The sequence below is a fragment of the Sinocyclocheilus anshuiensis genome, unplaced genomic scaffold (assembly GCF_001515605.1).
Source record: "Sinocyclocheilus anshuiensis isolate Anshui unplaced genomic scaffold, SAMN03320099.WGS_v1.1 scaffold477, whole genome shotgun sequence".
In the NCBI taxonomy this organism is placed as follows: domain Eukaryota; kingdom Metazoa; phylum Chordata; class Actinopteri; order Cypriniformes; family Cyprinidae; genus Sinocyclocheilus; species Sinocyclocheilus anshuiensis.
Genome location: NW_015536549.1, coordinates 2,098,564 through 2,108,523, shown reverse-complemented (window position 1 = coordinate 2,108,523; position 9,960 = coordinate 2,098,564). Strand labels below are relative to the sequence as shown.

At 37.7% G+C, this 9,960-nt stretch overlaps 1 protein-coding gene across 1 annotated transcript in view; it reads left to right on the top strand.

The window, feature by feature from the left end:
* The window catches only part of LOC107700384 (epidermal growth factor receptor substrate 15-like), a 28,526-nt gene that overhangs the window by 12,818 nt on the left and 5,748 nt on the right, over positions 1-9,960 (top strand). The window contains exons 11-20 of the mRNA XM_016502019.1: positions 743-815; positions 4,571-4,732; positions 5,172-5,285; positions 6,597-6,680; positions 7,302-7,685; positions 7,794-7,889; positions 8,146-8,260; positions 8,423-8,467; positions 8,564-8,883; positions 9,203-9,275. Coding sequence (XP_016357505.1) covers positions 743-815; positions 4,571-4,732; positions 5,172-5,285; positions 6,597-6,680; positions 7,302-7,685; positions 7,794-7,889; positions 8,146-8,260; positions 8,423-8,467; positions 8,564-8,883; positions 9,203-9,275 — 1,466 coding nt within the window. The remainder of the gene's footprint in view (positions 1-742; positions 816-4,570; positions 4,733-5,171; positions 5,286-6,596; positions 6,681-7,301; positions 7,686-7,793; positions 7,890-8,145; positions 8,261-8,422; positions 8,468-8,563; positions 8,884-9,202; positions 9,276-9,960) is intronic.

Below are 9,960 nucleotides of genomic sequence, written 5' to 3'. Positions count from 1 at the left end.
ATATAGATGGGAGGGGGGGGGGGGGTCATTTATTAATATTTTTGAGAAAAAAAGCTTTTATTCAGCAAGAATGCATTTTTTTTTTAATAAAGAAATGCTTTTATTCATGCATTAATTTGATGATGTGACAGTAAAGAAATTTATAATGTTACAAAAGATTTATATTTCAAACCGAAATTTTCCATTCATCAATGAATCCTGAAAAAAATGATGGTTTTCAACAAATCAGCATATTAGAATAATTTCTGAAGGATCATGTGACACTGAAATTCAGATTTGCCATCACAGGAATAATTTAAAATTTAAAATGATAAATTTTAATCAACTCTAGCTAGACATCAGACAATTAATATATTGGTCTAGCACTAGCATCCAGAAAATGTATGTAGTTGTAATATATTTGTTTGCTAATTTAACCTGTATGACCTGAAGGTAAAGATACAGACAGCGGGATGAGTGAAAACACCTCTAATGTATTCCAACCCCACATCCCCCATCGCTCTCTCTTTCTCCATGCTTCCCTCCTCCCGTTCTTTCTGACGTTCAGAAAACCATCTGCTCATGTGCAGCTCTGACACACTCACTCACGGACAGCCTCTCTTCTCTCACACATACAAGTTCTAGCAGCAGATGAAGAGATGGTGCTGGAAGGAGATGCTGTCCATCCTGTTCCAGGCGGCTGGCTGTCTGTACCCGCCGTCGCCACTGTGATTAAATACTCATGTCTGTGCTGGTCTTTCAGGGAGAAGAGTGTGGTGGAACAGGACATCAAAGAGAGGGAGGAAACTATACGACAGAGGACCAGCGAAGTCCAGGTACGAGTGGTTTTGAAATTGAACAGAAATAAATTTGTTGTTTTTATTTGACTGGTGATCCTGACCTGACAGAGACATTCAGATGTATATGCATAGACTGATAGCTTAAAAATCCACAATGTACTGAAATAATTTTTATTTTATTTTATTTTGAATAATTTCTATACTAAAAAATATAAAAATGGCTACATTAAAATTTATACATTTTAATTTTTTTAATCATTTTATATTAATTTTTTTAAAGGCAGCTAATATTTCTATATTTTTATTTTATTATTTTATTTTGAATCATTTATATTAGTTTTTTATAAACAGCTAATATTTCTTATTTTATCTCTTTTATTTATTTTTTTTAATAATTTTTATGTTGTTTAAAGGCAGCTAATATTTATTTTTTATTTTATATTGAATCATTTTTATATTACTTTTTAAAACTATTATTTCTATATTTTTATTTTGAATCTTTTATATATTAGTTGTTTAAAGACAGCTGAAAGTTTTTTAAAAAAGTTTCATACATCATAACGTCTAGAGTTTACTGACCACTTATTGGATCAATAAAGGAGAAAAGAAGCCAGCTGTTTTCCAAAGGCTCCCTCTCTGTCTATTTTATCCTCCCTATCATCTGTCTGTCCACTCTGCTCATGGTGGATTGGTTCTCTCCTCGCTGCCTGTCTACAGAGTTGAAAGAAGTTCAAGGTCTATAATGTATATCTGCACTGGCTTCCTGACTCATAAATTTGGTGTTATTTCATTTCCATCGAGATCTGAGCTCCCTCCTTCCCTCTCACTCGCTCTCTCCCACTGTATGATAATTCAATTTCCTGTGTATGTAGCTGAAAATTAGCCATTCTGTTGACTGCAAGATGCTCTAGACTGCTGATTTAGATGCCACGTACAGATTCAGAGGTGTTCAGGTTAGTCTTTTAATATGTCATTTATTTTAAAGTGTTATAATGTTAAAATGTATTGACAGATGGATTCCTAATGTGCCAGAAAAACAATAGTGTTTGTGTGTGTGTATGTGTGTGTGTGTGTGTGTGTGTGTGTGTGTGTGTGTAAGAATACAGGAATAGACACCTGATTTGTGTGTGTGTGTCTATGGATATTAGATGGCGTACTGATAGCACAGCTGGTCCCGCTCTCTAGGGTTCTCTTTTCCTGTCATCACACAAGGCCACTTATCATGCTGATTTGCTGTTTTCTTTTCATTTTTGAATCTGAAAATGTGCCCATGACACTTGTGATCTCTTACCTGTATGAGTAACATAATTAAAATGGATCTCTCTCTTGCTGCAGTCTTAATAGGGCAGTTCAGTTGATGTCCATTAAACCAAAAACACCCATATGGCTTATACGTTGTCCTCTCAAAGAAAATAAGTACTTCTTAACGATCTCACCTATGCAAAAGTGCAACATTAAGAAAATTAAAAATCAATATTGTAAACTATCAGAGGCAAGGGCCTCTCACAAATTATGAATGTATTCAGTATTTGTTTAGGCTCTTAATAGATTAGCCTTGAAACACTCAGTGCTGGTAGGCAGCTCCAGGCACTGAATAATTAAATAAGAATGTGTGCAAAGTTTTAGTTTGAGCCTCTGCTGTGTTTAAACCCTAGGATGATGAATATATTCTATTTCGGGGGCTGTCGGCTCCCAGCGCAGCCTCTGATTGGACATTTGTGTATTAGACGTGTGAAGGTTTCTACACCATGAGCGGTTATTCAGTTCTGCTGCTGTAGACCTGTTATTTTTAGGACCCACTCCTACAGTAGCATCTCAAGGTGAAAAGGAAATGACATGGTTGTCTTTTGTTATCATTGTAGGTCCTTTTCTTTCATTTCCTTTCTGATCTGACTCTTTTCTTATATTTGACAAATTTACATTTACATTACATTTAGTCATTTAGCAGATGCTTTTATCCAAAGTGACTTACAAATGAGGACAATAGAAGCAATCAAAATCAACAAGAGAGCAATGATATGCAAGTGCTATAACAAGTCTCGGTTAACTCGGTTAAGTCTCGCAGTACTCGTAGCAAGGTTTTTTTTTATTTATTTTTTTTATTATATAATAAAAAGAAAAAAGATAGAATACAAAAAGATTAGAGAAGCTAGTGTTTTTTTTAAAAAGAATAGAATTAGAATAGAGAGTGCTAGAGTTAGAGAGATTTGCACACAAAAATAGCATGAATCACTGAACATCAGTATCAATTTATTTGACTGGCTCTACCCTTTTTGTATGTTAAAAAATATATATACCCGTACCCATTTGCTAATTCTGTTTTATCAAAGACTTCTCATTTTGTAAAATGTTATACTTGCACTACCAATCAAAGGTTCAGGGCCAGGATGATGATGATGATGATGATGTTAATTATTATTATTATTATTATTTTATTCTATTTAAGAAATTAATACTTTTTAAAATTGTAATTAGATTCCACAATAGTACTATTTTTACTGTATTTTTGATTAAGCCTTGGTGAACGTAAAAGACTTACTGACCCCAAACTTTTGAAAAGTATTGTATTTTTTATTTTTTTTCAGTTGAGTTTAATTAACTATATTTATTTATTTTTGTTTTTGCTTTGTACTCTGAGATATGTCAGCTATATTATATTATTATTATTTTTGGTTTCACTTTATTTTTTAAGTTGTCCTTGTTACAGTGTAATTATATAATTAAGTATTGAGTAATATTTATTAATAACGTACTTACTATATGGTTAGGGTTAGGATTTGGTTTAGGTTAGTTGCATGTAATTATGCATAATTTACTGTTATTACTATAATAAGTACATGTAACTTGTAAAAAGGGCACTAAAGTAAAGTGTTGTTTTATATTTTTTCCACATTGGTCTTTTATTGTTGTATAAACTATTTCAAATAATCCCGCCCCTAAAAAGCACGAAATCAGAACTAATTTATTGGTTGCTTAACATGCTCAGACATCTCTTCCTGTTTAAGTGTGTAGTTCTTGGCCAGAATAATCTGCAGTGTGGACCAGACTTTATGACCCTTTTCCAGATGGCACCCTCAGGCCTCACAGTCCTCCTACATGTCTACATTTTCCCTCATGGGCTGTTGGGTAATATTCAGCTATGAAGTCTGCATTATTGTAGGTTTGGCATAAGGCAGCATGGTGGCCGTGAAGACAGATCATAAAATGTCCAACGGGACATTCTGTGGTCTTGTTAATTTCATGGACACACGAAAGTGAAGGCCATGAAACTGCAAGTCCACTTTAAGTGCGCCATTCTGGACAGGGCCCTGGTTGACATTGCAAGGCTAACATTGCAATTTTCATTGTTTGTGCTTTCTGTTTCCAGCTTCTTTCTTTCCCTTTCAGTTTTTACAAGGTTCAGAATTTAATTTGTTCTATGTATAATGTTCTTTTCACTTCTGTGAGTGAACAGCTGTTGAGAAGTGAAAGCTGCTGTGTATAAGCTAAGGTGTCATTTCTTTGTTTGAGGATGAGATGATTCTATCAGTGAAGCCATTGTGTTACTTTTGAGCACATAATTGCAGTCTGATTTCATTTCTGTTTACTTTGGCTTTGCTGACCGATGTGCCATTATAACTGGTTTACGCAGTATCTCAGTATCTTCTTGCCCCCTAATGCTTTTTATCTTCTCTTTAAGAGCTGCATGAGCTCTCTGCACTGTTGTCAGTGTTGATGAAGTCTTGTTTATTATAGACCGATAAAGATGTGTTGAAAGGCCTCTCAACACAAACTCTCTCTCTCTTTCTCAGGACCTGCAGGAGGAGGTTCAGAAGGGCTCGGAGGAGCTGAGCCACCTGCAGGCAGATCGACAGGAGGTGCAGGAGAAGCTGGAGAGGCTGGACGAGCAGAAACGCTCTCTAGAGGAGCAGCTCAGACTCATACAGCAACAGTGCAGCCAGGAAAGCCAGCTGGTATGAGACTGACACAGCGAGAGAGAGAAATGAAGCCTATGTATATAAGAGGCAATATCAGTGTTTGTATTGTGGGTTATATCAACCCAAAAACTATGCACTGATTTCAAAAATCCACTTAAAACATTCCATGACTCTGCAACTTTGCATACTATTTTGAATGAGTCTTGGACGCACTAAGCCTAATATCACATGCTATTTTGCGTGATGTTTTCAAATGCAAATTTGTATATGACCAGAGAAAGAAAAGAGTGGAAGAGCAAGGGAGACACAGTCCAGCAGAATTCACACCAATTTCACTTAGTCCATTCCATCTGAATGGCTACAAATGCATTCTCACTGTCGTTTCTTTAAAAGCAACAAGTATGCTGATCTCAGATCTTTTATTGTCCTTTCTGCACTTTTTCACCTGTCTCTGTGTGTGTGTATGTGTGTTCAGATCCAGTCATTGCAGGTGGAGCACTCCGAGCAGGAGCAGAGAATTGGTGACTATGAGGAGGAGTTGACCAGAGCCCGAGAAGAACTGCTCCACCTGCAGGAGGAGACGCGTCAACTGGGAGAGAAAGTTCAGTCTGCCCGTGCTGGTCTTGTTAATTTCATGGACACACGAAAGTGAAGGCCATGAAACTGCAAGTCCACTTTAAGTGCGCCATTCTGGACAGGGCCCTGGTTGACATTGCAAGGCTAACATTGCAATTTTCATTGTTTGTGCTTTCTGTTTCCAGCTTCTTTCTTTCCCTTTCAGTTTTTACAAGGTTCAGAATTTAATTTGTTCTATGTATAATGTTCTTTTCACTTCTGTGAGTGAACAGCTGTTGAGAAGTGAAAGCTGCTGTGTATAAGCTAAGGTGTCATTTCTTTGTTTGAGGATGAGATGATTCTATCAGTGAAGCCATTGTGTTACTTTTGAGCACATAATTGCAGTCTGATTTCATTTCTGTTTACTTTGGCTTTGCTGACCGATGTGCCATTATAACTGGTTTACGCAGTATCTCAGTATCTTCTTGCCCCCTAATGCTTTTTATCTTCTCTTTAAGAGCTGCATGAGCTCTCTGCACTGTTGTCAGTGTTGATGAAGTCTTGTTTATTATAGACCGATAAAGATGTGTTGAAAGGCCTCTCAACACAAACTCTCTCTCTCTTTCTCAGGACCTGCAGGAGGAGGTTCAGAAGGGCTCGGAGGAGCTGAGCCACCTGCAGGCAGATCGACAGGAGGTGCAGGAGAAGCTGGAGAGGCTGGACGAGCAGAAACGCTCTCTAGAGGAGCAGCTCAGACTCATACAGCAACAGTGCAGCCAGGAAAGCCAGCTGGTATGAGACTGACACAGCGAGAGAGAGAAATGAAGCCTATGTATATAAGAGGCAATATCAGTGTTTGTATTGTGGGTTATATCAACCCAAAAACTATGCACTGATTTCAAAAATCCACTTAAAACATTCCATGACTCTGCAACTTTGCATACTATTTTGAATGAGTCTTGGACGCACTAAGCCTAATATCACATGCTATTTTGCGTGATGTTTTCAAATGCAAATTTGTATATGACCAGAGAAAGAAAAGAGTGGAAGAGCAAGGGAGACACAGTCCAGCAGAATTCACACCAATTTCACTTAGTCCATTCCATCTGAATGGCTACAAATGCATTCTCACTGTCGTTTCTTTAAAAGCAACAAGTATGCTGATCTCAGATCTTTTATTGTCCTTTCTGCACTTTTTCACCTGTCTCTGTGTGTGTGTATGTGTGTTCAGATCCAGTCATTGCAGGTGGAGCACTCCGAGCAGGAGCAGAGAATTGGTGACTATGAGGAGGAGTTGACCAGAGCCCGAGAAGAACTGCTCCACCTGCAGGAGGAGACGCGTCAACTGGGAGAGAAAGTTCAGTCTGCCCGTGCTCAACTCTGCCCCCTTGAGGATGCTGTTAAAGAATCCCACACACAGATTGCTCAGGTTAGTGAGCTTTTTACCTGTTTCTAAATTATCTTTACTTGTTCATATCTGCATGAACTCTTCCTGAAGTCTTCTTTTTATTGATGGGTAGACACATTTTACCCCGCTTTTCCCCCATAGTAAAATAAAGCCATGTTTTACAGTGATTTTACTTGAGTAAATAAATGTTTCCATTTTTTTTTGGCAGCAGCACTGATTAAAGACACCAATGGTCAACATATAATAAAAATGTATTATGATCGTAATACGTGATGAAAATAAAAATAATGATTATTATTATTATTATTTATATTATAATTTTAACTGTGCAAGTTGTGTGTATATTTTCTATTTTTCAGTGGCTTCAAACATTGCTCATCCAATCAGATTTTAGAACCTGAATTATCTGTTTTATAAATATATGTTAATTTTAATGGCGAATGAGGTGACATTTTTTTTTTATTGGAAAAAATAAATCCTTTCTATTACCATCCATTTCCCAAACTTTTTTCTGCTGATGTTTTTCTGCTTTTTCTCGCTGAATATTTTCTGTTCTTTATTTCCATTCCTGGTCACCAACTGTTTGATTTTTCTTGCTTGAAATATCTCTCTCTTTCACACACTATATGGGATTTATTGAAGGAACAGAAGCGATTGGCCGAGTTTAAAACGGAGGCGAGAGAAGTGACTGCAAGGCTTACTTGGAAAATCCTGGAGGAGCCGGTGCTCGTCAACGGAACAGCGCCCTCCTCTGAGCAGCTGGAGCAACTGCAGTGGCCTCAACCCACAGCACAGCCGCCAGAGAAACCCAAAGAGGACAAAGTCCAGGATGAAGAGGAGCAGTCATCTGTGGATGAGCTGCAGGAGCTCAGAGTCACAGAGGAGCAGCTCGGGTCAGAGGCAGAAGAGCCATCCACCAGCCCAGAGGAGCAAGAGCCTAAAGCTGACTTTTATAGCTCTGACCTTTACAACAGTGGGTTATCCACTGCCAGCTCCACTACTATGGCCTGGCCTCAGGGGATTACGGTCAGAAACCACTTCCTCTTATTGTATATCATTTATAATGTCACTCTTGCATTACATTACAAATAGGTTCTCATGTGTGTCTGACTTTTTATGCCACTCTGTTTTCAGGAAAGCACAACACAAGCTAATCCAGAGCCAGAGGTAGAGGAGGAGAAGGAAAAGGAAAAGGCTGAGGCAGAAGAGCCTGCCACCAGCACCCCAAAGGTTGAATGAATTTGACAAATCATAATTGTTGACCATTTCCATTAATATTCTAATTGCAATTATTTTTTATATTAATTGATATTAATTATTATTTATTTTTCCTTCCTGTTATCATTTACATTTATTTTTGGGATAATGTGGTGGTCATATTGTTAGTACTGGTCAGAGCATGTTGTTTTAGATTGTGAGTATGTGTAGGTATAATTTCATCATAATCATAAATAAGTTTATGCTAATGGATTTTGTGAACATCTAGCTGGAAACTGTGGAGCCAGAGAAGAAGGAAGCTGCCCAGCCAGTTACATTGCCACCCACTAACCCACCTAGCGGTCCTGGTCTTGACTTCTTCCATTCGGACCCATTCACTGACAGTAAGATCTGCACACAAAGTAAAATCATCCAAAAAAATGTTTTAATTAGATTAATCATGCAGCCATAGATTGTCTTTGAAATAAGTGTACAATAAGCTGCTTTGAACTAAAGCATCAGGTAGTTGACTAACTGGTGAACTTATATAAAACTTATTTTTGCAGGTGATCCATTCACTGAAGACCCTTTCTCAAAAGTTGACATTTCAGGTGAGTATTTGCTTGTCTGTCTTGCAATGTGTTTGCAAAATATCCATTCACAGCACAAATCCATTTTGGCTTATAAAATGTTGTTTTGCTCTCCAGATCCTTTTGGTGGGGACCCTTTTAAAGGCACAGACCCGTTTGCTGCAGACAACTTCTTCAAGCAGTCTTCAGTTGGTTTCCCATCAGGAGATCCTTTCGGTTCCTCAGACCCATTCACTGCCACCACAGGCCCAAAAGAGCCTGATCCATTCACATCCAGGACCAGTAATGCTGTCACTCCAGACCCATTTGCTTCCGGTAGTGGGAACGTCCAAGACACTGATCCGTTCGGATCCAAAATGGATGCCCTGGGAGACTCTGATCCCTTCAGCTCGACTGGCACAGGACACGACCCATTTGGAGGATCAGATATTCCTGCAGTAAGTGCTGTAGAGCTAAGCTCTCTTTGAAATCTCATTAAAACGTGTTCTGTTACTTTATATCTTCTGTCAGACTTGATTTATGATAGCATTTGTAAGATTTTGTTTTATTTTTACAAAAATGACTGCCAGTAAATTCTGCTGAATGCACTTTGAATCACTTTTTATACCTACTTTTCGGTGATACAAACCCTAAAGCAAGCTTTTGAATTGTCCAACATTATTAAGATTGCAGTTTTTCAGTGTTTTGTTACCTTGACTTAAAAGATTTGGCTGAATTTGTTGGGAAACTTTGATTTCCTCCTCCTTTTCCTTTCAGAGAGATGGACCAGCAGCAGCCAATGATCCTTTTGCTCCAGGAGGAACTACAGTGGCCACTAACTCAGACCCAGGTAGAACAAGCATTACTAGCCTGGGTTGACAGCAATGTTCCCAATGTTCTCTAATTTTTTTTCTTGTTGAGCAAAACTTTTCTCTATTAGGCGGACATTTCGGCCACTTGAGCAAAAACATTCTTTATACCAGACCTTACAGCGCGCACACAAAAAGTTTGTAACTTCTAACTTTAATGTGCTATTTGTATTTGATTTGACCCTTGATGTAACTAAATGACACATTATTTTAGGTTACCTGAGAAAACTTTTTTTACAGTGCTTTGCTATTTACCAAGAAATTCTATTAAAACATCATGTAAGAAGTGCACGGCTGTGCATGCACGCAGCTTAGAGGGAACACTGGTTGACAGTATTTATTTCACGATTATAATCATTGTTCATTTTGATGAAGTAAATATCGATTCTTAAATCCTAAGATCTATCCTTCAGTCTGTACCGTTTTCTGTTGATAAATGAACAAAACTTCAGTAAACATTATTTGTAGCTCGTGTGCCATCCAATAATCACAATAAACTTTGTGCTTTGTTACTCCTGACATAAAACAAAGCTTAACTTACAAATTCTGTCAATTTTATCACAAAACAATAAATGTAGTTTAGATTCTCCTTAATGTGGCGTTGGCAAATCGCTGTAGCTGCTTCTTCTTTACTTGTAGTTATAGCACAAAATAAATAAATGTGTG